This window comes from Guillardia theta (genome assembly GCF_000315625.1).
Source record: "Guillardia theta CCMP2712 unplaced genomic scaffold GUITHscaffold_5, whole genome shotgun sequence".
In the NCBI taxonomy this organism is placed as follows: domain Eukaryota; class Cryptophyceae; order Pyrenomonadales; family Geminigeraceae; genus Guillardia; species Guillardia theta.
In genome coordinates, this window is record NW_005434669.1 from 488,092 (window position 1) to 514,720 (window position 26,629).

Here is a 26,629-nt window from a genome sequence, read left to right on the forward strand (position 1 = left end):
GGCGGGCGCCGGACCTACGGATCACTGCACCGATAGTATTGCCTCGCCTTGAGACGGTGAGCAGGACCAGGTTGTCCCGCATCCCCTTCATTCTCCCACGCAGCCGTTAGACGTCGCCGCCTGACGCCCGACCGCATGGCAGGAGCTTGTAAGTCGCTGTGCCCTCGAAACCCGCGAGTGTAACAGAATCTCATCACCTCTAACTTGTTACTCTGCAAGCAAAGCTTCTATCACTGAAGAGACTCAAGCACTGAGATCCTTGCGAGGGCCTCCTCAACAGCCTGGTGAATCACCAGATTCGTAACTCCGACAAGCATGAGCAGCTCTCGAGGCCAAATTTCGAGTTCCTCACATGCAAACTTGAGCTTTATCGCGACCAATGCGCAAGTCCCATTCTTGCCAGGAAATACCTTGAACTTCAACTTGCCGGTGAGTGGGAATTGTCTTGATTGAAGTCTTTTTCTTTTGAATTGAGTTGTGTTTGATGTGTCAGAATCAGAGATTTTCAAGGGGGTCGACGCTCTCCTACACCAATGGCTTTTCCATCGATAGGAAGGACCCAGTCGTCGCGAACAAGAGAGACTCCGGAGCCACCAGACGTGGCCTCAAACCTGGTTGGTCTAGTTCATCTGGAATGCGAGCGTGGACAGCGCCATGCACCTTCATCGATTCTTCCATGAGCTCGAGGCTGACACACTCCCAACGAAACATGATATCTTACCTCAACAAACCTCCAAAGCTGCCAAACTATGTTGTCTTGGATAAAACCATACTGCGATTTCGAGCTTGGTTCAAGGATGAGATGTCCCTTTTGACAGGGCCGGATCGCTTGATAGTACACAAGTGTATTCTTCTTTATTATCTCATAGACGACTCGTTCATGATCATGGAGCCCAGACAAGAGAACAGCGGCTTGAATCAAGGCTGTATCATGCGAAGACAACAAGTCTCAAAGGAAGATGGATCAGAAAATTATTCTTGGAAAGATCTTTTCATTGGAGCTGAAATCACGATGAGAGCGAAGCATATCCATTTGATAGATTGCGATGAATTTACAAGGTCATGGTATATAGAGCAAGGAATTGAAATGGACCCTCCTCTTCAAGCTCCTGAGGACCCATATGAAATCCGGGAAATGGCCGAGATGAAAAAGCGAAGAGATTACGAGATGGCGAAACAGAGAAGAATTCAAAAGGATTTGATGCAAGTCGAAGAAGTGAAGCATAGATTCCTCACGTATGATCGACAAGTTTTGCGATTCTATGCAATTTGGGATGATCGCTACAACTTGTTTGGGTTGAGACACTTTCTCGCTGTGAGATTCTACTTGTCCGATTTTACCATCGACATTCAAGAGTTTGAGGGTTCAGCTAGCGGCAAAAAGTCCAGATTCCTTGCCCGACAGAGAGTTCCTAGAGAACCAACAAACCTCGATGCGATGAAGTCGCTGAAGATTGAAGATTGCCTTGCTGTAAACGACCTTTTTGTAGGCGCCAAAGTGAACATTCTTGGGAAAGACATTCTTATATACGATTGCGACAAGTTCACAAGGGACTTCTATCAAGAGCAGTTCGGGGAGGTCATGACCTCAATCGATATTTCTGAGCAGACTGTTCCCCTGCCTCGCCTCCCAACTCCTCCCTCCAACGGCATTGGAGCTGAGGAGGATTCCATGCAGAACTGCAGGATGCTGCGGCCTAAGCCGATCCACAAAGACATGGCCAAGTACAAGAAATATGCCGGAAAAGTTCTCCGGTTCGAAGCCAAGTGGGTATCGGACAGACCAGAGGAGAAGATAAGGACTTTCATCATTTCCTTCTACCTTGCCGACGACACCATCTCTATATGGGAGACGAGTGGGGATGGAAGAAATACAGGCATGTTCTCTGGAAAGTTCTTGGAAAGGATGAAGCTAAAGAAGCCAGGAACCTTTGGAACCAAGACCAAGTACTACTCCAAGTCAGACTTCTACGTTGGAGCTGTCGTTGAAGCACAGACGAGAAAGTTTGAACTCATCTCCATGGACAAATTCACAGAAAGGCTCATGGATACCGACGATCAGGCAACAGGTAAGCAGAAATGACTCGAGATGGTCTTGATCGTCTGAATGTTTCCGTGTAGCTGCCATGTTTCAGAAGGAGCCTGTCGCTGTGAGGTTCCTGAGAAGAGTCTCGGAGCATGAACTGCAGGAATACAGGGAGAAATGCGTAGAGGCAGACAAAGACAGCGAGGGAGTGATCAGTCTCGAGGAGTTCATGGAGATAATATCTCCCAAGCTCACTGGATTCTCGGAGAACGACATCATGGAGTTGGTCAAGCTCACAAAAGTACAAGACAGGTGCACCTTGCTTGGTACATTCATGCGTGACTGTATTGCCAGGGAATTCAGAGGGGGTGTGAACTACGTTAGGTTCTTTGACGCTTTAGTGCGCGAAGGTGGGCGTATCTATAGTTGTATTCTACTCAACTGATCGCATGCTTGCAGCTTCGAAACAGGGGAAGTCAAAGCATCCACAAGGAGAGCACCTTGCGTTTTCGAGTCAAAGTGCCTCCTTCAAAGCCCCTCACGAGAACTTCTCGCAAGACAAAGATGGAATTCAATGGGCTGATGGAGGAATCGAACTGTCCTCCGAGATTGAGGAAGGCAACTCCAGCTTAGAGGTATGTGAAAGATTTGGTGAAAAGAGCCCTTGTTTGATGATCTACTTACAGGACAGTCGTGAAGCATGAAAGTGGAATTGTCCTCTAGCTTATGTTTGTTACTAAATCACAAAGAAATGTACATGTCTTCACGTTCCTCCCCCTCAAGTTGCTTCTCCGTCATTTGCTTTTGGTGAATTTTCCTCACCCGCTGGTTCCACAGCAGGCGCGGCTCTGAATGGTGGCAACTTGGCGATCCTGACTTCATTCTCCGCCTTTATCGTTACCAAAAATTCTCCGACATAGCCGACTTCAAAGGTTGCCACGGCCAGGGTGTAGCTGCCCTCAGCAATCTGATACTCCCGCCATATGCACTCCGAGCGATACTGGGTCTCTCCATCGAGACTCGTCATCTCCTGAGCCTCACTCCGACGCACGCGGTCTCCAGATACAAACAAGTGCATCCCGACGTGCACCGATGAGTTTCCTGACGGGCGGATCTTGATGAAGATGCGCTGGGTGTGCTGACTGTCGATCCGAAACATGGGGTTCATGTCGAACTTGTCGGTGTTGATGCTGCCGCCTGCCGATTCCTCAGCCCAGTTATGTCTGAAGACCTTGGAGAAACTGCTTCTCTTGACTTCTATCTTAGGGCAGTCCAGCACCGGAGTGATGGCCGAGGGGTCTGCCGAGTATGACGTGAGCGTGAAATTCATCTTGGCCCCCTCGTCGTACATGGAGACCACAAGGACGAACGTGTTCTCTCCCTGGCGGCAGTTGAGCCGGATGAGGAAGTGTGGGTTGTTGTTGTACACGGAGTGAATGAGAGGATTGACAGGATAGTACACCCTCCTGTTTCCTTGATAGACGTGCAACGCGATGTGGGGCTCGTCGTTGGTGTCCAAGTAATGCCTGTCAAGCAGGACCCAGACCATGGTATCGGTGGACGCTCTGACATGCAGCAGGTATTGAGGATTGTCATCCAAACATCTCCGCTGATTCTTCACGTTCTGATAGCTTCCATGTACATTCCTTCGATACTTGAATCGAGCTGGACTCCAGCTGCAGTGAATTGAACTAAAGAAATTTTGGACCGCTTCCCACGAGATCCAGAAAACTCCGTTATCCTCAAGCAGTTCTGAGTCAAGATCGTATTTTAGTGCAGCTCGCAGTGCTGGCGTCCAGTTTGTTTCGTCGTGCGGCGAGAACTCTCCCCGCCATCTCATCCTCCTCCACGGGTTCATAAGCTTCACCAGTCTCCTTCCTCCGGCCATGACTACTTCCAGCACAGCATACGCATGCTGGCTTGCAAGTCCTGAACAAGGCAAAGGTAAGGAGAGCAAGAACTGCGTCGAGAAACTTGGATGTTGTGCAATACCTGATCGCTCCTCTTCGTCAGCCGAGAGTGACTTGGTCCCCATGGTGAAAAGTGCAGTCCCCTTCTTCTGCCCCTGCTCCAACCGCCGCCAGGCCTCTTCCGGATCGCTCCTGGACTTGCTGTCTTCTTTCAAATGGAATGTCTCAGGAATCCATCCGCAGAGGGCGTGCAGATCGATGCTGCTGGTCGAGCCTGGAAAGTCGTACCCTCCATGTAGTTTCATGTATGCCTTCTCGTATAAGGGTAGCCATGCTTCCTCGCCGATCCGTGAATAGCTGCACAATAGCTGAGGCGGCATGCTCTGAACCACTGGAAGATAATCGTCGATGACAATTTTCCTCACAGCTCCATTCAAATACATCTTGATCATGTACTTTCCTGAAGGGCTTATGACAGGGACGTTGTTCTTCTGCGGATAGATGTTTCTGCTGATCAAGGTTCTTCCATACCTCCTTTCCCAGCTAGCACATACGGCAAGAGAAGACACAAACGAACAATCTCCTACCAAAGTCTGCGTGATATTCTCGTACGTGAATTGCTTGATCACCACGGGATTCGAGTAGATTTGAGAAATTCTTGCCCAGACAGCACCTTCCTTCTTCTGCTTCTGTGAAAGAGGTGGCAAACCAGCTGGATCCTTAAAGATGTCACCTGAGAAGTTTGAGTAATCTGTATCATTCACGTACATCGGCTCATAAATTTTGCCATTTATCTTGCTCCCCTGCCGAATGACAAGCTCCTCCTCTTTGGTTTTGTTCGACCTTCCTTGAACGAAAGAAGAAGTAAGGCTCTCAGGCACACCAGCAGTGGCCGCCGGATTTTCATAGAGATTCGGTTGTTTTGCCTCTTCCGGAGTTGTATCAGCTTTCCCAGGTACGTGAGGTAATCCCAGGACACAATCATCTTCACTGGCCCGTCGGGGAACGTTTGACATGGCAGCCTTCGCATTCGTCGTGTACTTTTCGGCTTTTTCTATCATCGCAATGGCTTGTCGTCCTGCCCATTCTTTCAATTGTCCGCTGGACTTCAGTCGCAGCTGTTTAAATGCAGCTGCAGCATCGGCAAAGCACTTGGCTGCCTGCGAGAACCTCAAATTCTTCTCGGCTTCTTTGGCAGCATTCTCGAGCCTGACAGCTTCTTTCTTGGCATGAGCTGCGCGCTCACTCGGCAGCTCTTTGAGCTGCTGCGCCTTATCCATCAACCTGACAGGAAAATCATTCTCAACCAGATGGAACAAAACCCACCGCGAACAATGCTTCTTGATGAGGTTAGCTATATCGTCACTCCGTTCACTCTGAAGCAGCCTTAGCATGGCATCCACTGCCTGCAGATACTCTTGTGCTGCTTCCTCTGCCTTCCTCTCTTTCTCCAGGTCTTCAGCATGAGCGATCAACCGCAGCGCCCCATCGTATCGCTCCATTGCGCTGGGCTCGACCCCAGCGGAACAAAGCCCTCATCCCATCTCGTGAAACCCCCCTCATCCCCGACTTGATTCTCAGTTCGATGCGGCCGACGGGAACATGGTGTGAGGAGGGTTGAGGAGAAGACAAGAGACAGCAAGAAGGAGGCAGGCAGGCTGCTGATCATCAGGAAGACAAGGTAGAGAAAGACCAAGGACGGCGAAGAAACCTCGTCCCTTGCACGATGAGAACCTCTGGTGTATTCACGCCTTCACTGTCGCTCTTGATCCTGTGTTTCCTGCAGCAAAGTCAGCAGAACAGAGCTGGAGGATTCTTACTGACAGGGATGAGCCTCCCTTTGAGACTTCGAGGAGGATCTGAATCGTCATTCTCGATGGAGTACAGCTCCTCAGAAGGCAATCTGGATGACATGCTGTTCCAGAGGCGCTCCATGAATGAGACAGAGCTGGCAGAAATCGACAAGAAAGAGGAGTCCGAGCGGTTTTTCAATGATCTTGAGAAGAACATCTCGATGGCTGGAACGACAAGTGTCTTTAGCAACCCAATCCTGCAAGCAGAAGACACAAAGATGTCATTAGAGCACGACCGTCAAATTCAATTGTTTGAAGAATACATCAAGAAGGCTGGTGAAACGAACGACGAAGCTAAACGTTACAGACTATTCACTGATTACATGACAAGTAAGAATCGGGCTCCTACTTTGGATAAATTCGAGTTGTTTGGCCGTTTGATCAAATACCAGCAGCGTTTGGAGGATCCGACAGAGCATAAAGCAGAAAAATACAGGAAGATTGTCAACAAGTTGCACGAAGAATTCCTAGGATATCTTCCTGCAGATCCGCCTGAGGATCCTCCGGAGAAAGGCTTCAGGTTGAAGGTTCCATTCCTCATAGCAAATCACCTCTGGTATCACTGATCGAGTTGTTGTTCAGACCACGGACTCGACGGACAGCGACGACCTGAGCAACTACACAGTCAGCAAGCCTGAACCTGAAAGGTAGATCCCTTGACTGCTTGCTTGTTCGCTAATTGTTCTTATTTAGAGTCATTTACGAGAGGTGTGGTATTTTTGAAATACCCGTCCCAGAGCAGGCAGACTTTGACCGCTTCGGTAGCATCGAATGTTTCTGCGCAGTCGTCGTTTGAGCTGATTTGTTAGATGCCGACATGATGCAAGCGTCTGAGACTGCATTCGATTCTTGGGACATGTTTAAAGTCAGTTTGTCTCCCTAAAGATTACGAAATGATTGTTTTTAGGGGAAAAATCCTCTTGGATACGATACAATTTGTCTGCGCCACAGGAGGTTAGAGGCAGAAGAAGAGGAAACTACAGTTGAAAATGTGATGCTTGCGATAGGTGGGAGACAGAAATTGAAATATTTATTGGATCTTGTGGTCGTTACAATGTGCGACCTACGCCTCGACATCAGGTCCATGATCATCTTCTCAGTAGTTGTGATTGCATCTCAAATCCTCTCAGGTCACCGAGATCATGGAAGATGGAGGCTTGTTCGAGTAAGATCGCATGATTTTATCTGCTCCGACTTACACTTTGTCTTCGATACGCTTGGTCTAAATAGAACTGCTCCACTTATTGTTAGCATGGAATGTGAAGATATTTTCTCTTACATGAGGAACAACACAGGTGTAATGACAACTTTTGGTACCTTCCTAATCATCAGCGTTTAGGTTTGGGATGGATAGAGGCGATGGGTGGAGCAGATCACTATCTTCTTGGCGACGCGGTTTGGATCGATTCGTGTGGTCGTGTGCCTTGACCGAGATGTCCTCCGATAGAAGCCATGCGTGCCTACGGGAGCTGTTCCGTTGTCCAAAGAAATCTTCTATTCGGAGGTTGGTTTTGTCTTTCCTTGTTTGGATGTTGTTCACATTCCCTGGCTCAGGTTGGATGGATACCAAAGCAGGACCGCATGAATGACGGAGACCTCTTCAACACAACCTACATCAGGCCATCGTACATCACACTGTTCATGTGCAGCATTCTGACGAGGGTCAAGGCAATATGGCACGCCGATTTATTCTGACGAGATTCCTGATAAAGAAGGATACTGGAGAGTTCGGTGAATACAGCTGGAGATCTTGCTCAGACTCGAATAATCGTTTGAACGCTTCAGAGCGATGGGGCCTTACGTGGTATTCAGTAACATTTACAACCTTTGCGAGGTTTCTTTGATGATTCGGGCTTCGATTCAATCTTATGAAATGTTTTAGATCTTCCTCACGCCCCAAGGATTCTTCATGCTCGGTGGTTTGCTCCGGTGTAGCCTATGAGACTTTGATCCTTAACCTTCGCCTTCTGACGGGAAACGCAGATATTCAAGGGGCCCACAGGCACTCCGGGTTGAATATGGATTAGCTGGTGACCTTGAAGCTTGTATAATCTGAGTTTCATGTGTTCATTTTGTAGGCTGTGTGTCTGGGTACAACAAGTTCTTCTGTCTGTCAAACACAGAAGCAAGGAAGGTCGGCTGTGTTCATTCGAGACGAGCAGCGCTCATTGTTTGTTCCCAAGATACTCGGCCTACCTTGCCCGCAACAAGTGATCGGTGAAGCGTCCAGCATCCAAGCGCTACGAAAGGTTCTCCTCCTGCGAGCGAACCCTGGAGGCACTGAAACCCCCCTGTTCAGTGGACAGAGGTGTGCGGGTGGCACGACCTTGAACGGAGGCTCTTCAAACGTGGCAAGACGGAGCAGGATGTAACCCAGGCTGGTGGAAGCGAGTTCCAGAGGTTGAGACAGTGATGCCAGGCCCTCAACGAGATCATTCGGGAGATCAAATGGAGGGAAGAGATCCAGGCGTTCATTGACCCTGAGGCCCCAAGTAAGAGACGAGTGACACGATGGGAGGTGCTGACCAAACCTTGCAGTGCAGAGAGAGTTCTTCGAGGTGAAAGCTGTCCGTCTCCGCCATTGTTCGTTCACACCTGCTACCTGACAGTACAAGGATGGTTATGTACAATTGAAAGGGTTCGTTGATGTGAGTAGAAGTCTACCATCGCAAGGGCAGTGTTGACGTGTCGTAGGGTTGGCCAGAAGAGATCGTGGACACCAAGACCAAACAAGTTCCAACTGCTGCGTCCAGTTGACTTGGAGGCTGACGAGAGGCAGGTGCTCTGGCGGATGGGACAAGGATTCCAGCTCGACTACCCTTGGGCGAGGTGAGTAGACGATAGAAATCATCATGCTCTGAACTGTTGGTAGCGAAAACTTTGTGTTGAAATTCGTTGTCGCGGGAGGGAAAAAGCGTGTTATCATTACATCAAAGCAAGACGGCAAAGCGGTCGCCGAATATGATGGTATGACAAACTTTGTACTTCCCAACGATCTCATTTGATCGCAGATGAAATCAGTAAATGAAAATTTTTATCTGGTGGCATTCAAGACAAAAAAACGAGACCATGAGCAATAACAGCTACATCAGTAGACATTTATTCATCGAATTTGAACAATCATTTAGTTCTTGCCGGAGGCAAGATCCATTCCCTCATGGTCCACCGCCCAGTTGCCTGGTTTCTGCATTCTGGTAAGCGCCGCCGGAGGCCAAGTTGTCAGGTTACCGGTGCCTCCTTCTTCTCGCGAAGAGCAGCGTTCCACAAAAGCTCAAACATATCTGAGTTGGAAAAGTCAATGGAACAACGTTGTTAAAAATGTTAAGATGAAAACTGAGGCTTGAACAGCCAGGAACATAACATTGCGAGGTATACTAGGTACATGGCCTGACCATCACTCTCACAACATAAAAGGCCTGTCCATACCGTCTCATATCGAATTCATAGCACATCTGTTCTAGGTCAACCTCTCACTTAACTTCTATCACATCATCTCTTCTCTTTATGCTGTCGAGCCCCTCCTGCATTCTTCCTCGCTTGAACGCCATTTTCCTTCACCCGTTTTAGATCATCAGAGACGTCGTTCACAAGTATGGGGTGGGTGGGTCCACAAAGGTGGGGGTACTATAACATATTTACGGGGGTACCAAGAAGGTTCAGCAGGTCTCCATGAGGGTGGGGGTACAGTTCGGAATTTGCAATCGATCGCATAAGGTACCCCACCCCCGATTATCTCCAATTCCATTATGCCATGACCCCTGCTTGACCCAATCGGTACTAGTACCCACCCTTGAAGCAACAAAAAGCTAGATTATAGGGTGGTAGTCGAAAGCCATCTCTCATGTATCCTTCTGGATACGTACGCCTTTACTCAAAGTATGCCTGAGTGACATATAACGAGGGTTTCACCCTTTATATGGCAGTCACCGGTACCGGTGCGACTCTCGTCCTCCCAATGCAGTCTGCAGTCCTCCTGGCTCTGGCATGTGCCGGAACCGCCAGCGCTTTTGCTCCCAGCTCTTCCCTCCCCAACAGCATTGCCTCTGCACGACCCTCTTCTTTGTGCAGCTTGAGAATGCAGTCAAGGGAGGTAGATCTGCTTGAACGAGGTTGGATGCAACCTTCTCGTCGATCGCTGCGGTTCTAACGCAATCCTTCTGTACAGTTGAGACGCTGAAGGTGCTGAGTGCTGTGAGCAAAGCCGGGGTTCTCAGCAAGGTTGAAAAATCTGGACTCCTAAGCAAGTTGGAAAAATCTGTAATCTATAAGAACCGCATGTGCTTGCAATACATTAACTTCGTTCCGTACGCAGGGAGCGCTGTCGAAGGCCGAGGAATTGCTTCCGCTTTTGGATGATTATCGCGTGATCTCACTGACAAAGAAGATTGTCAGCGTGTCACCGGGAACGCTTTACTTCTATGCGGTACTCCAAGTCGTTCATGAGATTTGTCACTGACTCGATTGCTAGATGCTTGCCTTGGGCGCCGACGCTGCTGTAATCGCTGGCGTACCTGACAACAGTGGCGCGCTCATTGCTGCTCAAGTAGCAACGACCGTTGCAATCCTTCCCCTTGTTGGAGCTCTCATCGTCGGAGGAAAGATCAACTCAATCATCCAGGGGAATGAGCCACTCAAGCTTTGAAAGATTTCGTTGTTTCAATAGTAATACAGTAAAGAATCGTTTTCTCGACCTCGATGCCCCCTAGGACCGGAATTCGACAGGGCCCGTACATTTTACATCTTCGTGTGGTGGTACCATGTGCTTGTGTAATCGAGTGAAGGCACAACTCGGATCCTCTGCAAACAATTTCATGTTCAAGACAAGCAGAAGAAACCTCAGAACAGTACTCACTGTAATCAGGATTATCCTGCACCAATTCTGGATCCGCCCCGAAGCTCTTAAAATAGTCCAATCGATTCCTGAACAAGTACTTAATGGATTACAACTGTTGTTCCGTGCGGAATACCTGTTCAAATTCCTCATGTGGAAATTTTGTGGATCTTTGATTGTCGGTATCTTTGGGCGAACCTGGACAAATGCTCGTGTCAGAGTGACACAAAATCAACATATTCTTCACCAGCGAAGCATTTGCCGGAACCATGGGAACTGTGAAGCTGGATGAAAAATTCCTGAATGTTCCTGGATATTTCTCCCCGTCGAATGCTGGAGCATCAACCTGCGCGGCAGCTCAATAGAATGTCCCAGGGCACAACAAGCCTCATGATGCCTTGCAAGACTCTAGAGATAGTTTCGCGTTACGTCCATCATCTATGTCCTGATCTTTTGCCATACACTGCTCGACGGTTAAAAAGCTAAAGATGCATTTGTTATTCCATACCTTCGTTCCGTGGTCCCACATTGTCCTAAGACAAAACGCGGAAACCGTGTCCCAGATCTTGCATCGTTTCATTTTCACCTTGCGTAAAGGGTCAATCAAAAAGCCACGAGGAGTAAGAACATCCGAGTGAGATTACATCGCAGAAGTTGCCAAACCAAAGGGCGTTTCCGTTGTGACGCAGATCGCAATCCTGGAACACAAAAGAATTGATGGGGGTAAACAAGTATGTATAGAACAACCAGCACTTCTGCCTGGCACCAGTCCACAACACCAATAGCTTGATGACAAAATTCGATGACAGTCTTTGTTACCGATAGAAATGCTTTTTCGCACACAACAACTCCCCAACCCGTAGGAACTCCTTCCTTGACCCCTCCCAGGGCACACTGCTTCCATTTTAGATCCCCTTCACCCATCTTGACTACAAACCTGTACAACTTTAAGCTTGACACGTGGAAACTTGACAAAACGAGGAGGCAACACAGGGGTGCCAGGAACTTTGGGTCGTTTCCTTTGGAGCAATCAGCTAAGGGAAAGGGCTAACACTCATGATTAAACCTTGCCAGTGGGAGACGACTTACCCCCTTGCAGTAAATCGCATCACCCGCTGGATGATCGGAGCGGATGCTACATTCCTGCCAACAACAAGTTTTGAGTTGGATGCATTCGATTGTTGAGCGAAAGCTTACCTCTACCTCCCACTCTCCAGCAAAAATATACAAGCAAGATGCTCGATGGGCAAACCAATCTATGCCCCTGATTCGAATTCATTACTCACATCACAACTGGACTGTAATCTGAACCTGATTGCGCATGCACCGACTCTCTTCGTCGTACACAAAATACTCAGCGTTGCTTCCACCTTGGCTCCTGGTTCCCCAATAATGCTACAGGCATGCTGAAGCAAGACAGTAAGACACAGCTAGATTAAAATTTAATGCAGCACCTTCATGTGGATCAAATCTGGCCAGGTTCGGTTGTCGTCATCTTCTTCAGGGTAGTCATGGACAACCTGGACATACCAACATTGAATAGTGATTAAGTTGAAGCAAACAAAGTTATCACCATGTAAGGTCCATGAGAAACCGGCTTGCAAAAAGAATTCGTCAATCATACATTGGTCAACCACCTTTAGAAAGACCTCCAGTATGAAGTTGTAACCTTCATTAGGGATCTCCAAGATAGCTTCCTTGAGAGTCTTGAACCGCTCCCCTGGAATTTTGATGTTTGGGTCGGATGAAACATCAGTCATCATATCAGCTCTTTGAATATTTAACACGCCATCAATCAGGCGTGAATACTCTGACTGAAAATATGTCATTCTGTCGCACTGCATGGACAAATCACTGCATGCCTCATTCCCATCGCTGTCCGGCAACGCAGAATCTGTTATCAGAGCTCCGAGCTTTGACTCCGTTTCGTCGATATACCTGGTGGAGCTTTCAGGCTTTTGCATGAGATCAGAGAATAAAAACACTCGTACTTATCGCTGGAAAATTCTTTCTCACCAAATGCGGATTCTAATTCCCATTTCGTTCTTTCCTGTTCCTCCCTTAACAATCGCTCATCGATCTGCAATGAGCGATTCAGGGGCCTTGAAGGGTAGGTGCTCCTGTTTTCAATCTCATGGAGCATTTGGATTGGAATTTCGTCTAGAACACTTGAAAAATCCAGCTCATTCGTTACGGAACCACCTCTGATACGAAGTTGGTTCAAAGCACGGTCGGTGTGGTAGTGTTTGATGCAAGAAAGCGAATGAACGCGAGGAAACGAGCTCTGAGTGACCGTCACCCCACTTGATGAGATACAGCAGAAAAGGAACACGAATACAAGATTGAGCACATTAGCACCACTTGACCGAAGTACATCCATGGTGTGACGTTCCCAAATATTCTCGCTCATGCAAGTCATGGGGGTATCATTTGACATCTTGCTTTCTGCCCCACGTCTCTGGCGTTCCATTTATGGCGCTCGTCGCTCTTGTTGTTCCTTGCCATACCAACCTGATTTACACTGCCATCAGCGGGCCATCAGCGGGCCATCAGCGGGCCATCAGCCGCATTTTCTAGCCAAGTCTTCAAGTTTTACTCAATGTTTTTGAGAAGGCAAACTAGTACCGCGTACTGAATTTTACTCGGCGGCCGGGCCCCGGGCCCGGCGCCGCTTCAATGTCGGACTCGAGTCGCTCCGAGTCGGAAGGTCCATCAACCCGGCGTGGCTCAGTGGCCCCCGGTGGCAGTGCTGGACTACTGCTGGAGTCACGGAGACGGTCCGGCGGCCGGGCCCGGCCGCCGGGGCCGCGGCGACTCGAAACTTGCTTCCGGGAAATCCGGGAAACACAGTCCTTTCTTTACTCAAAGTTAAGTTAAAAATCAGTACGAGGACAACAGTCCGGTCATGAGTCAAGTTGAATGATGCTGACAATCAGGCTCAGTACAAATATTTTAAACAAATAATAAAGATCGTGCTAATTACTCAGTGACTCTAGTAGTACTAGTGGCTGCCCGAAATAAAAATAAACTTTATTTTTTGTGCCCATGGCTGGAGGACGCTGGTGGCATGGCTGCAGCCCGGACGAATCCAAACTTTAGTCAACAATATCCGAAGGAACCAGTGATGCTGGTGGACCCGAGTACTGTCAGCAACCCATTTTACCGGTCTGATTAGAGCCGTTAGCACGGTGGGTGGTCAACAAAAATCAAAACGTCGGGGTCATTTGAAGTGGAAAGGAGGGGTGGTGATGGTTGTCGTGAGTGGGATTTGCCCACCAGAGGTGGTCAGAATATGCCGCAGAGCGCTGTTGTGCAAAGGCAGGCTAAGGTAGATCATTTCATGAGTAAGTCAATAGTAAATATTGCAATACCACGAGGCAGTGAGCTTTTCCCTGGCGAGTCGAAAGGCAGTGGTCTCACGACAAGGCTTGCTGACTCGGCCACCCCACCCCGAGATGTTGTTAAGATACCATAGCCTTGAAGAATGAATATTCTATAGGTGAAGCAATAGGTTACCAAGGCTAAGTGCATAGCATTTGCCACCCTACCCCCCTTGTATCGGCCTTCTGCGGTACTGCTGATGATGAGACAGAACATTGTAAGGTAGTATTTTACCACTTCAAAAATACCGTCAGCATATCTGAAAATAAGTGAGATAAAACATTGTTAAGCAAATCTGAGCCTTCGAGATGTCGGATGTGGGTTGTATGTTTGACGAAAAAGCATCTTTTTGAATCTTAAAGGGTGCCAACAGTCAGCAAATCTCGTTCCCCCTCCTGTGACTCCTAGTCACAGCGTACTTCTTTGTCGAGCCGAGTAAGCAAACAAAGCAACAGCAAACAAAGCAACAGCAACCAAAACCAACAACCCTTCCAAAATCCCGCTGCTTCCCTCTCCCAAACTCTTTCACTCTCGTCCCTCCTTTGCTTTCGTCCCATATCTCTGTCTCTCCCTCAAACTTCCTTTCTATCCTAACCGACAAGAGCTGTCAGAAAGGTTCCTCATTTCCTGTGCAGCACAGCAAACTCTATCTCAGAAACGTCATGGTGGACTCCATCAGAGTTGCTCCTTGGCAAATGCCAGTGATGCCATCTTCCAAGAAATCCTACCAATTCGAAGCAGACACAACCAGTGACGACGGCGATTTCATGGAACAGATCAAGGATCTGATGTTTGAAGAAGAATGCCAAGTAGCAATTTCTCTGGAATCGCCTTTGAAGATCTTGCGGACTAACGACGAATGGCTCAAGAAATTTGGATACTCCCGATCAACCATTACCAGCCGAACACTGCGAATTGTGCAAGGACCATACACGCATACAGCTAATTTGCATCAATTGTTAATGAAGGCCTCGACGGAGAAATCAGCCGAAGCTCACTTGACGCTGTATTCCAGCGATGGAACACCAATGCTGTTGAGGACAGTGGCACGGGTTCATAATTTTCGGTCGCAACAAGTGTGCGTTCTCGAGATGTTTAACTCGGAGGCCATGACGATATCAGAAGCGATGAAAGATGAAAACGTTGCGAAAGGGCTGATGTGCACATCAAGACCAAGGAGGTTCACTTTTGCAAGCTCACAATTCTCGAGGCTGTTTGGCTTCACGGAGCAGCAGTCACAGAACTGTGCCCCAAGAATGATTGAAGGACCGCAAACGGATGTCCACACGTTCCAGTCGATGATTACCAACTGCAAGAGAGGAGTCGTACAAGACGGCCACATCGTCTTTTACTCTAGTCAGTGTGTGCCGATTTCTTGCAATCTGACCATGTTTCCCATCTCTGATTGCGGTGGAAACATTTCGCATGTTCTCGTCAAGTACTACCCTGAAGCCCTTCAAACCCTACCTATGGAAGCCTGTGCAATGGCTACCAGCACCGACATGTGTATGCCTGCTCCAGTGAAGTTTCCAATCAAGAGAAACAAGCACTGGATGCTGACTTCGCAGGACAATGGGCGTGCAAGAACAAATCGCGCCATCGGTTTGGATCTCCAAACAGAAGTGGAAGACATGAAAAGGATGAATGAGCATGGACCGTATCAGCAGCCTCAAGCGCCTGGTCGACCCTCACATACTTTCCGTGCCGAGAGCGTTGCAACCACCGAAGCCGAAGCAGAGATCGAAGAAGATGTCGCGATGGGTGCATACGATACCAAGTCACGATCTCTGAGCGAATCGCCACGTTGTCGGCGAAATTCACTGGATGCAACTCTGTACAAGAACATCTCCCACCTATGGTCCTTTGTCATGGTCTTTTGCTGTTACTTTGCTGCATTGCCATTGGCGGCGAAGAAGGCCTATTCTAATAACACACTTGAGCACAAGCTCAGAGGGCGCAACTGTATGATCAGCTCCGATTTTTCAAAATCGTTCAAAATGAGTGGAAAGGAAAGGAGGGTAATGGACTCCTGGATTCATCTCGACTGAATCTTGGATCAATGTAATCGTTTTTCATGTTTTCGATGTTTATAGTTTTCTTCAATAAATGTGAATTTGCAGTTCAAGAAAGCCTGAGTCAGATCGCCATGTTGTTGCAGGCCTGATTAAGCTGTTGCAAGTTTATGATTCAGCATGAGATCTCAAATTGGTTTCACCTTGCCAATGGAAGAAAGAAGCAATTCAAATTCTGTCTCATCCAGCTCCATCACGACTTCCTCTAATTGCCCGGCTCCATCGCTAAGGAATAAAATGACCTGTGCATTCGATTAAGGCTATAATCTTCCCCCTTTCATGCCTCGAAACAACCTGAAGATGAGGGATCCGCAATCCAGAAAAGCAGCTGAAAGAAAAATCAGTGACTACAGACGCAACACTAATATCCTTCTTACTTGCTTTCAAGGGAAAGGTTTAATCTCCAGTCAAAGTCAACCAAGTATTTTCCTGTAAAGCGAAGTCTTCAGCAGGACCTGGGGTTTTACTTTCGAACAAAGGAGGTGCCTGAAAGCTGACTTGATTGCAAAATGCAAGCTTTTCTGAAACATCGAGATAAACGACAAATTCAAAAAACATCTACATTCAAACCTTAGCTCAGGAAGCCTCTTGCTAAAAGCAGACGATGCTGCCTGAGCCTAAGCGCACATCAGTTTCGAAACATCTTGCCCGTTGAGATACAATGATACCCGAGAATCTTGTACGCCTGCATCTTTCAACTGAAATAACATCAACTTAAATCATGAAAGACGTACGGTTACCAGAGCGACAATTTCTTTTTCCGGATTGCCGGTTTGCATCGCCCTCCGAACGAACATGCCGTACGCCTAGGAAACCATCATACAAGTAGTTGAATGTCATGCCAAACCTCTACAGCTGCAAGTTCTCCATTAACAGCAACTTCATCTCTCCTGCCTTTTCTGGACTCAGCGAGAAAGGTCTGAAACGCACATGATCTCACTCGTGTTTTGGCAGAAAAGATCAATAGCACTGTTCATCAAAATTTCATGATGATTCCCACTGGCATCCGAAAGAGAAAGCACGTCTTGAATCATGACAGTATGTCAGAACGTGTCGAACAGGTCCGGATCTGAGCTTTCCATCCAATATTTCCTCAGTCCTAAACCAAAATGTCGAATTTCTTTCGACCTCCATCATTCAACGGTCTCAAGGTGTATACCTGCGTTCGTTTCTACACTGTTTATCCCCATTCCAACTTCTCTTCTCCTTCCCATGCCTCTACCCATGCTTCTGTCCCTTCCCTGCACCCCTGTGTACCTGCCATCGACGAGCTGTTGTGACACGAACACAATCCTGAGCTTGACCCTTTACTCAAAGTTAAGTTAAAATCAGTACGAGGACAATCAGGAGAGTCGAGGAGGCTTGACCCTGACACTGTCGCACAGGCCAAACGGCGAGAAGAGAAAGACAGCGAGAACCAAACCTAAACCTGCCGACTGCTGTCCCCCAAACTTAACTGATACCTTCACTTAACGGCGCGCAGGACAAGTCCCCCGCGCGGCCATGCCAGCGATGTCGCGGTGGCCGCCGCCGAAGGAATGAGACGCATACCGGGATGCACCCGCGATGATGGCAGCGTAGGACAGGGAGGCCTTGAGCTGACGGAAGATCCTGGACCGAATGCGTTTGCAAGTCGGATCACCTGAGACGTCTTGCGAGGCCGAGAGACCATCCAGCGCTGCCGTTTCCTTGTTCGCCGAGCGATCCGCCAGCCACCACAGAAAGCGCAACGCATCGTCCTGCAAGAGGCCATCAGTGCTGGCGATGATGGGAAGAAAGGCCTTTGGCGGGACGTGCTGAGCATATGCATTACGATGCCCTCGGATCTTCCGCTGTGCTGCCGCTTGCAGTTTGCTCCGAGCGAGGTCCGGTATTCCATCATTGTCAAAAACATGTGACATGCTGAAGTCCAGGATTAACCCATGCCATCCGCCGCCAGTAGCCATCAGTTGTGGAAGTTCAAAGTCCCCTACATGATGATCTTCAGGGCCATGTTGGGAAACGTTCTGCCTGGTGCCGGGTACGCCTTGCACGTGGACGCGGCATCTCACTCCGGAATCTTTGATGAGGGTACTGAGGACGGCATTGCACTTCTCATGCGCATCAGTCCATAACTGGCTGCGGTGCCTGCAGGTTGCCATGTGTGTGGTCCCCCCAGGATGACGAAGAAGATGATGGCATCGATCGCAGTGCGGCGGGAGGTCAACCGGCAATCCATGAAGAAACTTGTCAGCGGCAGCCACCAAGCTGATGGGCTGCTGCTCAAAGATCCCAAGGTTTGTACTTTCCATAGTCGAGTGCCAAATCGTGCGCTGAGGGGTAAACTGAGACAGAAGTTCATCAACCGGGTGGCCTGGTACTCGAAGGGGAGTAGAGAAGCTGGAGTGGTGTGCCAACAAAGATCTCTGGCGCTCTGAAAGGTGAGCCCGAATACTGCGGAACCGGGGAAACTCCGAGAGGAACTGAGCCGTGAGCTCCCGCTGGGCGGGGATGAAAAGCGCACTGCCCGACGTCCCAAATAATTCAGGCGAGGGGATCCAGCCATTGTCGCACGCCTGAGGAAGCTCCGCCAAGGAGGTGTACGCCGAGATGCCCTGCTCCATCAAGTGCCTGTGAGTGTCCAAGAAGGCAGCAAGCATGGGGACAACATCCCCAGCGTCCGCTTGCTGCGGTTGGCGGATTCGAAGCTCAGTGTCAGAAATGATCCGGTGGAAGAGTGGCGGTGTAGGGAAAGTCCAATGCTGGAAGATGGCAATTTCACCCGCCCATTTGAGAAACTTGGCAGTCGCCGACCAGAATGCGGTGTAGGCCACGCCCTCCTGCGGGGTGAACCCATCTCCTCCAGCACTATAAGGCAACTGACGTTTGAAGTAGGCGAACTGAAGGTCAGATGGAGGGGTGCCAGGGGCAGGTTGCAGGACACTGAGATGAACCCTCCTGTGCCTGGTTCTGTGGCCACTGAAACACCTTCGCCAGGAGACGGAGATTCGCGACGTCAAAGCACTTGCACTGGGCAGCGGTCAAGGCCGGGGAGATTCCACGCAAGAAATATTGGAGGGTGGGAACGTGGGTCGTTTTCAAGAGCTGCTTGAGACCCAACGCAATGGGAAATTGTTCCAACTGGGTCAATTCAGCATTGAGGGCATTCACCTTGGCAGTGATAAACTCTGAGCAGTCCGGCAGTCCGGACTACCGGACCCCGGGCCCGGGGCCCTCGACCTCACAGAGTCACCTAATGAACCGTTTTACTCAAAGTTAAGTGAACCGTTCAGATTCGTCACGGCGCCAACCGTTGAATTGGTCCACCGTCAAGTCAACAGTTCGAAGTCATCAGAGTGGTGCGTGCCTTTTGCCGCCTGGCCGTGATGATTCTACACCGGCCGCAACATCAACGTCAGGCTGGCGCCAAACTTCAACCTTGAGCAAAATCACTTAAGGTCTCGCTATCAGAATCACTGACCTGCATGGTTGCCACTCCACCCTTTAGTAGGCTTCCGGCGTAGGAGATAGGTACTATAGTTTTAAACGACGTTTCGAAGCAACGGCCGTCCTTGTTCACAAGACCCGGTCATGTATTCCACCCCACCCCCTCCTGGGCCGGGAGCAAAGTGGTGCCGGAACTCCGAACTCAGGGGCTATTGCAAGCGTCTACAGACAGCTTTTAGCCCTATCTCAACGTACGTTGGAGGATGATGTTCGAAATAAAAGGTTTTCGGAATCTGGAAGGAGCTCCGATATTGCTAAAAATAATCTTTTCAAAGAATGAGGGAAAACTGCTGACATCCGAATCCCATAAAAAACAGAGGAAGCATTTGTGCACATCCCAGTCCACGAAACCGAAAGGCAAAAAGTACACAAAGAAGGACAAGAGCAGAGGAAAGGAGACTCGTCAAGAACAATCTGAAAGCAAAGACTCATTCTCAAGCAGGAATACAAATCAATCTCTACTGTACATTACAGCTTCAATCTCAAATTCATACTACTAAAAAACTCTCATTCGTAATCGAAATGCAAGCCATCACAGACCCGAGCCAACTTTTCGAATGGGTCGGGAATTTGTTCCAGCAAAATCAAAATGGAGGCACTGCTCAACAAGCTAACGCTCTTCAGACATCACAACAGCGAGTATGTGCTCCCCGCTCTGTACTAAGACGAAACCGTGCTCGGAATGTCCCCAAAAGAGTAACGTTTTCTGTGGAAATCGCAAATAGTGTTACGATTCCGGTCAGCTGCATCTCTCCCAGCTTCAAATCAAGCAGAAATGTAAGATTGTCAAGACCCTGCCACCATCCGACATCACCGTCAGCATCTACCTCTCACAAACAAACTTTCTTGATGATGTAGTCGGCTATAAGTCACTCTAAGAATGTTAAATTCCTTCATAGATTGTACATATCAATAAATTGCAGTTTGGCTCTATGCTTCTTGATATGAAATGAAATGCAAGTTTGGCATTGATCTGCATGATAAAACTCATCTGTGGCTGGGAGAACCGATCGCTACAGATTAATTGCTTTTGATGCACCTTGTTGTTTTGAGAGAGTGCTCGTGCATTTGTGAAAGTGGATCTTAGTTCAATTTACAAATCATACATGAATCTTGTAAACAACTTCGTGCAAACATTTGAGACAGGTAAGACACAGAGTATAATGTTCATAGCGATGTAGAAACAAGGTGGTCTGTTTGAAAACATTGGAAAGATCTGGGCAATTGGATTCGTCGATTTGTGGCATATGCCATTTATGCGTCTTGATTTGAGAAAATGATTGAGTTTATCAGAACCAATGAGTTTGAACGATTGGGAGACTTACTCAAATTTACCACTTTACTTCAATTCATTGAATATTACTCTACAGTTCAATTATTTAGGTTATTGAGTTTCAAGATTATAGTTATTGATCACAAAACAATTGCCTTGAATGAGCATACGATCATCCTTATCAAGGCAAAATCGAACGTTCGATTGATGCACAAGCAGCTGATCGCCGTCTGGTGCAAGCTGACAACTTCACACTCTTTCTCCTTCTTCCGTCAGAGCATGTCCTTGTGCCATTTGTAATTTCGACGCAGAATGTCACCCTCTTCTCTTGTTTACATTTGGAATATCCTCGACGAAGTGCCGATCTCAACTCCTTCAAAGGTTCGCTGGGCTCATCTTTCACGATAAACTGATGTTCTGGTCCAAACAGTTGTTCGACCCATGCTAAAAGGGCGTTCGAATCTGCAATTGCTTGCATGTGCAATATCGATTAATGCTTGGAAGCTTGTATGTTACTTGTCTGCAAAAGAGTATATCTAAACGATCTTCTCTGCACAAAGGCGATTGTTTGTTGAAATCGAAGGGGATTGCAAAGTTTTCCCCTCGCTTCTTCCCATTTACCTTGCTTCACTCACCCACAGGGACGACCCGGTAGGGGGTCGGAATCTATACAGGGAATAATCAAGGTATGGTCATGGGATATGGGTGGGTAGGGGTAGTTTCAAGGGGAAAGATCCGTATGGTCCTGACTGTGAGTTTTTAACCTGACACGAATTGGGAGTTGCTGACTCCGATCGGCGTCTGGTCAGAACAGAACGTCAGCCGGAGCTCCGATTTATTTAACTCCAGCGGCCAGCCGGGGAACTTTCCGTGACCGTCTGACGGACGTGACCGGTACCGAACTTCGAGTTGAACTCGCCGACTTGTACTGACGGTCCTACTGATCTTTAACTTTTTTAACTTTGAGTGAAGATCCGGACGGAGGCTCAGAGCCGGCGGAGTCCCGGAGTCCGGGACCACGGGTCGGCGCCGGACCGGCGGCAGCGGCCGCTCGCCGGGCCGGGCCGGGCCGGTCCGTTGCCGCGGCCAGACGCCGCGGCGTGACGCCTGGCTAGTACCGGGACGGCCCGTGACGGTCCGATCGGGCCCCGGTCCGAGCGCCGCGGGCGGCGGCCGCCGCTCAGTCCGGCCGCCCGATGATCATTGAATGGGGCCGCCGCTAGTACCGGGGCCCGGACCACGTCTCAGGCCAGAGTCACTGGCGGCCGGGCCGGGCCGGGCCCGGGGGGCAGGGGCGGCCGCCGCGTGACGGACAGTGACGGTCCGAGTCAGGCCGGGCCGCGGCCGGGCCCGTTGGCCAGTGGGCCGCCCGGGCCCCCGGGGCCGGAAGGTGGGGGGTCATAGCGTTGTCACTCCAATTTCGGAATGGTTTCAAGTTGCCTGTCTCTCTCATTGTTGAACTTGAACAACGATATTTACACCAAACATTTGGAAAATCTGTTCGCACGCCATGAAAATTGAACACCCTACCCCCTTCCACGGATCCCTACCGGCTTCCATGTCCCTGAATCGTTGAATTCAATTCAATTTTCAGACCTACTGATTTAAGGGAACCCCACCCTTCCCCCATCATGCAAGTCTCCGAGACAGCAACCTGTCGAGGAGGAAGGCTCCCCTTCGAGCCGCCCTTTTCCTTGGGTCTGCTCCTATTCAAACTCGGTCGGGCTCTGCATGGCACGGGGCTCAAGTCAAGGGGTTCCCAGCACTCCCTTTTAAAACACATGTTACACGTTGGTATTGAAGTTTCCGCACCCCCTTGGGACGGTACCCCTGCGACTGTTATTATTATTATGCTCCTGCTGCCTACACCCCTCCCGAGTCAAGGGGCACGACCCCTACCCCCGTCACGTCCTCCAACGTATTATTGGCCCACCAGACCCAGAAGGACACACCGGTGCGAATTTTTCCCGTTCCGCCACACAATCTAAACCCACACCCACCCTTCGAAGCTATACCATTTCTGTCGTACCCCCACCCCTTCTCATGAAGTTTACCCCTATTTTATGTCATCCAACGTTTCTACCCCTACCCCGCAATTTTAGGACCCCCTACAGATAAGGCCACCCCATGTCTATAGCTCCATATCTCAATACGGGCCCAGACCATCCCTCCTCCACGTTTCCTCCATTGTACAACAATCCCTTGCTCTCCCTTCCCCGCTCCCTTGCCCTTCTCTTCTAGTTGATCTGAAGTTTTCTATCCGCAACCCCGTTACCTTTCTTTTGCTGCCTTCGATCTTTTGCTCCATATTTCCAAAATTCCATGTTCTTATCGACTTGCAGGCAATGTACCGTTTCTGTCTGAGACTGCAATGTCCTGAAAGCTACTCTCCGGCACCTTTTCTACCCGCTTTGTTTCAGTTACTCGCCTCTGTTGTGCTGAAACACAATATTGTGTTTGTGCTTCAAGCGTAAAACATGATATTTGTTTGTGTTGCAAAACATTGTTGAGAAATTTGTTGGGGGGACGTCTCAGGAAATGTTGTAGATTGCAGAGATGTCTAAAACAGCTTCTGATCACCTGTCCCACACACTTCAGATTTCAAAAAACATTCCCTATATCTCGCATGAGATCATGAGAATATGGAACTCAAAATCGATTATATGATTCTCGAAGCCTGTAGTCGTGTGATGTCGAAACTTGTGTTAAAATTGGGACATGTTTTCCTGTGGATTGTTTTTGTGTCAGGGATTGACCTTTGTTCTTGTCAGATCCCCAACGTGCTACTGCTTGCGGTAGGCAACCATGGCAGCAGAGTCCGACCACAAATCAGAGAACAAATCACCCGGTCCGAACACAGTCAATGCGGGAAAGATCTTCGAATGGGTTGGGTCCTTATTTTTCAATCAGACAGAAATAGGACCTGCTGGGACGACCTTTGAACATGATCCAGCTGCTCCTGCGATACACCATGGCCCAGGATCAACTTGCAACGTTGATTTGCATCAAGTTCAAGCTCATCAGAAGACCATGAGCGTTTCTGCAGTCGACATGGTGAAACCCCGTTCTGCCATGCGAACTACATTTCGATCTCGCAAACAGCAAAAACGAGTTCGTTTCTGTACAGCAATTGAAAACCTGCAAACTTCAGGATCGAAGGAAAAACTTAGTGAGCAACACCACCATTACACAAGGTCTAGGAGTTGCTATCCAGAAACTCTTGCTCACGACAGTGAACAACTCATGTCAAGCATCAAGTCGAATCGTTGCCGATCAATGAGTGTGAGAGAATTCGTGATATTCTGAATGCTTGTATATTGATTAAACTTCAATTTAAACGTGAATATGTGTTTCAGATGATTGTCAGACGTTTTATTGAATAGGTCTATTTCCAAATGGAGTCTTCTGATAATTGGATCTGTTTTTGGTAGGTGAAAATTTCTCGGGATAGAAACAAACTTTGCATCTTAATGCTATCCATCTTTTTCTATTGGGAGGGATGTAAAGAAGGCTGAAAGAATAAGGCTGGGTTCAAGTTCTGCTTTAGTCCTCAGAGAACGTTGACTTGAAGAGCTCGAAAAGCATTAAGCTTATCGCCATCTGCTCATTACATCAGAACATCACGTACATTGAGAATCAAAACGAGATGATACCTGCGGGGCAAGACGTCCTACACGTCCTTGTACACCCTAGGCGATAGGAAATAATGAGAGAACGTACACGTGAATTGGAGGAAATTTACCCTGTAGAATGCAGCTAAACGATCTTCTCTCCAAAGCTCGATGGCTGCTTGTCTGATTCCAACTATTCCAGATCAGGAACATCTACTAAACGTTTTTAAAGATGCAACCTGAAATTCGTCGTGACTGTATTCTTGTCTTGATTGTATCCAATGGCGTCGTGATACTGGAGGCAGCAACACCCTAAAAGCATGAACGTCGAAAGAAAGAAAAATGGGGAAACAAATCATTTTACAGCAAAGAGTCCAGCCAACAAGTCATCAAGTGGAGAAAGCTTCAAACTTGCATCTTTGTTTGCTTTGGCCCGAAACTGTACGACTGATTTTCTAATCTATTAGAGACGGACTGTGTCAACACCTAAGCCTAGTGAATAAGATTACCTGTGAATATGTTGTGAAATAAATTGCTCCAAAGGGAATATCCCTCATCCAACAAGCGCGCGAACCCTTTGATTGGCAAAAGAACCCATTTCAAAAACAAGACCTTGATCATCAGATGAAATGGACCTGATATAAACCTCCGAATCCTATCTGGCTCACCAGTTTCCTAACTGAGCCAGCATTGCTGCCCTCGATCTGCAACGGGACATTTTTTAGAATCCGAATATGTTGCCTTGCTTTCTCTGAGTCACCTGTTGCAAAATCTTGACTCTTTCCATGGGATTGGTCACTATGATCTGGGTGAACCCTGCAAACGCTCCTGCAAAGATCTCTGCTGGGAGTGGGAGGTCCTACACCCTCAAGGTGTCACTTTCGATCAACCGGGCGTAAATGTGCAATAGAGTACCTTCTGCGGGCATTTCAAAACCTTGCTCAAAATGTTTTTTGAAGCATCATTCATACCAATGCAAAATGCACCTGAACAAACATTACAAGGTGCTTTGTTGAGGAAACGGCAAAACCTTCAGGGACGGAGCCGAGAAGAACTGGAGTACAACCGTTGAAGAGAGACAAAAGTCCTTCCTCTCGAGCAACCTTGGTGATTGTTCTGAAAATTCCAGTGTATTGCTTGCCATTGATGTTTGCGAGACTTCCTTGAATTCTCGTTTTTGCCAGGTCAATAGGGAACACGGCTGTCGAAGCTATTCCACTTGCTATGCCACTCATCATGAAATCCTTCCACCTCGCACCTGCCGCAGGCATTTCGAAAGAGAGCTTTGCCTTCATAAGCATTTCGGCAGGTTTTGAGAAATCTAAGAGAGTAGATGGAGGGGTGGCAAACCAGGGAATGTTGTTTTTCCGTGCATTCATCGAATTAACGTCAAGCATCGCTGTGGATGATGCCGAAATTTCCAAGACGAGAAGGAAAATGAATGCGCCGAGCGCAGATTGAGATGTAGTTCCTAGCATTTTCTTGGAAAGAAATAATTGTCAGCAATCCAAGTTTTGCTTGAAATGTCTACGTAATCCCGACCTTATATACCCTGCAAATTGTTTCGTAATCTCTACGTTCGAGATATTCTAAGCCATTGTTGACTTTGATGTTTTCTGGAAACAGCTACAAGAACAGAGGAAAAATTGAAACCCATTGTAAATTGCGAGATTACTCCTGTAAAGGTTTTTTCTTCCTTAGGTCCAGCATATTTCAAAGATTCCTCAATTCAAACAGCCCTTCTGTTGTACTGCCTAAATTTCGAAAGACATGATAACCAAGCGTCTTACATTCTCAACGGATATTTCTTATCCTACTTTGAGCTACCTCTTTGCTGCTTGTTTCTCCCAACCCCTCTCTCATCCTGTGACTTCCTCGCCCTTCCCGTCCCCTTCCGTCCTACGCATGCCACCAAGTTTGTGGGGGAAACTCTATTCCCCAACTTCATGTCCCCTACCCCCGCTGGCTATGGCGAAAAGAACCCGTACCGTAAAGGTGGTCACGATCCCTGGCACACTTTCAAGGCAGAACTAAACTGAGACTTGACTAAACCTAAACCGACCCTCCCTAAAGCGATGCCGTACTGTTGTCACAGTTGAGTAAACTTGTTGAGCTCATACCGGATCTGCCGCGAACGATTGAGCAACAATGACCAAGCGGCGAAACAGCGACCGCGAAGAGGGGGA

At 48.3% G+C, this 26,629-nt stretch overlaps 11 protein-coding genes across 11 annotated transcripts; 7 read left to right on the top strand and 4 right to left on the bottom strand.

The window, feature by feature from the left end:
- The first annotated feature begins 101 nt into the window (after positions 1-101).
- GUITHDRAFT_160897 (hypothetical protein) lies at positions 102-2,788 on the top strand. The gene is made up of 6 exons (XM_005840592.1): positions 102-429; positions 494-2,069; positions 2,122-2,338; positions 2,381-2,436; positions 2,486-2,661; positions 2,713-2,788. Exons 1-6 carry the CDS (start codon positions 316-318, stop codon positions 2,728-2,730), a joined length of 2,157 nt encoding a protein of 718 aa, XP_005840649.1. The 5' UTR covers positions 102-315; the 3' UTR covers positions 2,731-2,788.
- Positions 2,789-2,804: 16 nt separating this feature from the next.
- GUITHDRAFT_132758 (hypothetical protein) lies at positions 2,805-5,330 on the bottom strand (the record flags this gene model as incomplete). Its single annotated transcript, XM_005840593.1, has 3 exons — positions 2,805-3,955; positions 4,019-5,220; positions 5,263-5,330. 3 exons carry the CDS (start codon positions 5,328-5,330, stop codon positions 2,805-2,807), a joined length of 2,421 nt encoding a protein of 806 aa, XP_005840650.1.
- A 482-nt stretch (positions 5,331-5,812) lies between these two features.
- GUITHDRAFT_100649 (hypothetical protein) lies at positions 5,813-8,794 on the top strand (the record flags this gene model as incomplete). The annotated part of the gene is made up of 21 exons (XM_005840594.1): positions 5,813-6,316; positions 6,372-6,436; positions 6,483-6,550; positions 6,599-6,654; positions 6,920-6,954; positions 7,020-7,084; positions 7,129-7,184; positions 7,237-7,293; positions 7,344-7,414; positions 7,458-7,520; positions 7,575-7,623; positions 7,672-7,718; positions 7,773-7,819; positions 7,868-7,923; positions 7,973-8,038; positions 8,089-8,157; positions 8,209-8,281; positions 8,328-8,347; positions 8,399-8,427; positions 8,484-8,618; positions 8,662-8,794. 21 exons carry the CDS (start codon positions 5,813-5,815, stop codon positions 8,792-8,794), a joined length of 1,764 nt encoding a protein of 587 aa, XP_005840651.1.
- A 950-nt stretch (positions 8,795-9,744) lies between these two features.
- GUITHDRAFT_100650 (hypothetical protein) lies at positions 9,745-10,431 on the top strand (the record flags this gene model as incomplete). The annotated part of the gene is made up of 4 exons (XM_005840595.1): positions 9,745-9,898; positions 9,955-10,046; positions 10,102-10,212; positions 10,258-10,431. 4 exons carry the CDS (start codon positions 9,745-9,747, stop codon positions 10,429-10,431), a joined length of 531 nt encoding a protein of 176 aa, XP_005840652.1.
- Positions 10,430-11,517, bottom strand: GUITHDRAFT_150250 (hypothetical protein). Its single transcript, XM_005840596.1, has 8 exons — positions 11,368-11,517; positions 11,265-11,318; positions 11,129-11,206; positions 11,018-11,083; positions 10,868-10,966; positions 10,757-10,818; positions 10,642-10,709; positions 10,430-10,586 (listed from the first exon to the last, which is right to left on the bottom strand). The coding sequence occupies exons 3-8, from the start codon at positions 11,198-11,200 to the stop codon at positions 10,492-10,494; spliced, it is 462 nt and encodes a 153-aa protein (XP_005840653.1). The 5' UTR covers positions 11,201-11,206; positions 11,265-11,318; positions 11,368-11,517; the 3' UTR covers positions 10,430-10,491.
- Positions 11,518-14,455: 2,938 nt separating this feature from the next.
- On the top strand, positions 14,456-15,244 carry GUITHDRAFT_150251 (hypothetical protein; the record flags this gene model as incomplete). The annotated part of the gene is made up of 1 exon (XM_005840597.1): positions 14,456-15,244. A coding segment is annotated over exon 1 (469 nt), but the record flags the coding sequence as incomplete, so codon positions are not given.
- A 141-nt stretch (positions 15,245-15,385) lies between these two features.
- Positions 15,386-17,310, top strand: GUITHDRAFT_150252 (hypothetical protein). The gene is made up of 7 exons (XM_005840598.1): positions 15,386-16,170; positions 16,217-16,315; positions 16,368-16,401; positions 16,451-16,690; positions 16,742-16,879; positions 16,921-16,967; positions 17,014-17,310. The coding sequence occupies exon 1, from the start codon at positions 15,486-15,488 to the stop codon at positions 16,047-16,049; it is 564 nt and encodes a 187-aa protein (XP_005840655.1). The 5' UTR covers positions 15,386-15,485; the 3' UTR covers positions 16,050-16,170; positions 16,217-16,315; positions 16,368-16,401; positions 16,451-16,690; positions 16,742-16,879; positions 16,921-16,967; positions 17,014-17,310.
- Positions 17,311-17,397: 87 nt separating this feature from the next.
- GUITHDRAFT_150256 (hypothetical protein) lies at positions 17,398-17,945 on the top strand. Its single transcript, XM_005840599.1, has 2 exons — positions 17,398-17,701; positions 17,733-17,945. Exons 1-2 carry the CDS (start codon positions 17,612-17,614, stop codon positions 17,871-17,873), a joined length of 231 nt encoding a protein of 76 aa, XP_005840656.1. The 5' UTR covers positions 17,398-17,611; the 3' UTR covers positions 17,874-17,945.
- A 2,940-nt stretch (positions 17,946-20,885) lies between these two features.
- Positions 20,886-21,567, bottom strand: GUITHDRAFT_150257 (hypothetical protein). Its single transcript, XM_005840600.1, has one exon. The coding sequence runs from the start codon at positions 21,308-21,310 to the stop codon at positions 21,014-21,016; it is 297 nt and encodes a 98-aa protein (XP_005840657.1). The 5' UTR covers positions 21,311-21,567; the 3' UTR covers positions 20,886-21,013.
- Positions 21,568-23,023: 1,456 nt separating this feature from the next.
- On the top strand, positions 23,024-24,174 carry GUITHDRAFT_150258 (hypothetical protein). Its single transcript, XM_005840601.1, has one exon. The coding sequence runs from the start codon at positions 23,638-23,640 to the stop codon at positions 24,136-24,138; it is 501 nt and encodes a 166-aa protein (XP_005840658.1). The 5' UTR covers positions 23,024-23,637; the 3' UTR covers positions 24,139-24,174.
- Positions 24,175-24,375: 201 nt separating this feature from the next.
- On the bottom strand, positions 24,376-25,744 carry GUITHDRAFT_100655 (hypothetical protein; the record flags this gene model as incomplete). Its single annotated transcript, XM_005840602.1, has 8 exons — positions 24,376-24,432; positions 24,486-24,521; positions 24,575-24,626; positions 25,018-25,055; positions 25,112-25,147; positions 25,204-25,302; positions 25,359-25,429; positions 25,474-25,744. 8 exons carry the CDS (start codon positions 25,742-25,744, stop codon positions 24,376-24,378), a joined length of 660 nt encoding a protein of 219 aa, XP_005840659.1.
- Between the last annotated feature and the right edge of the window lie 885 nt (positions 25,745-26,629).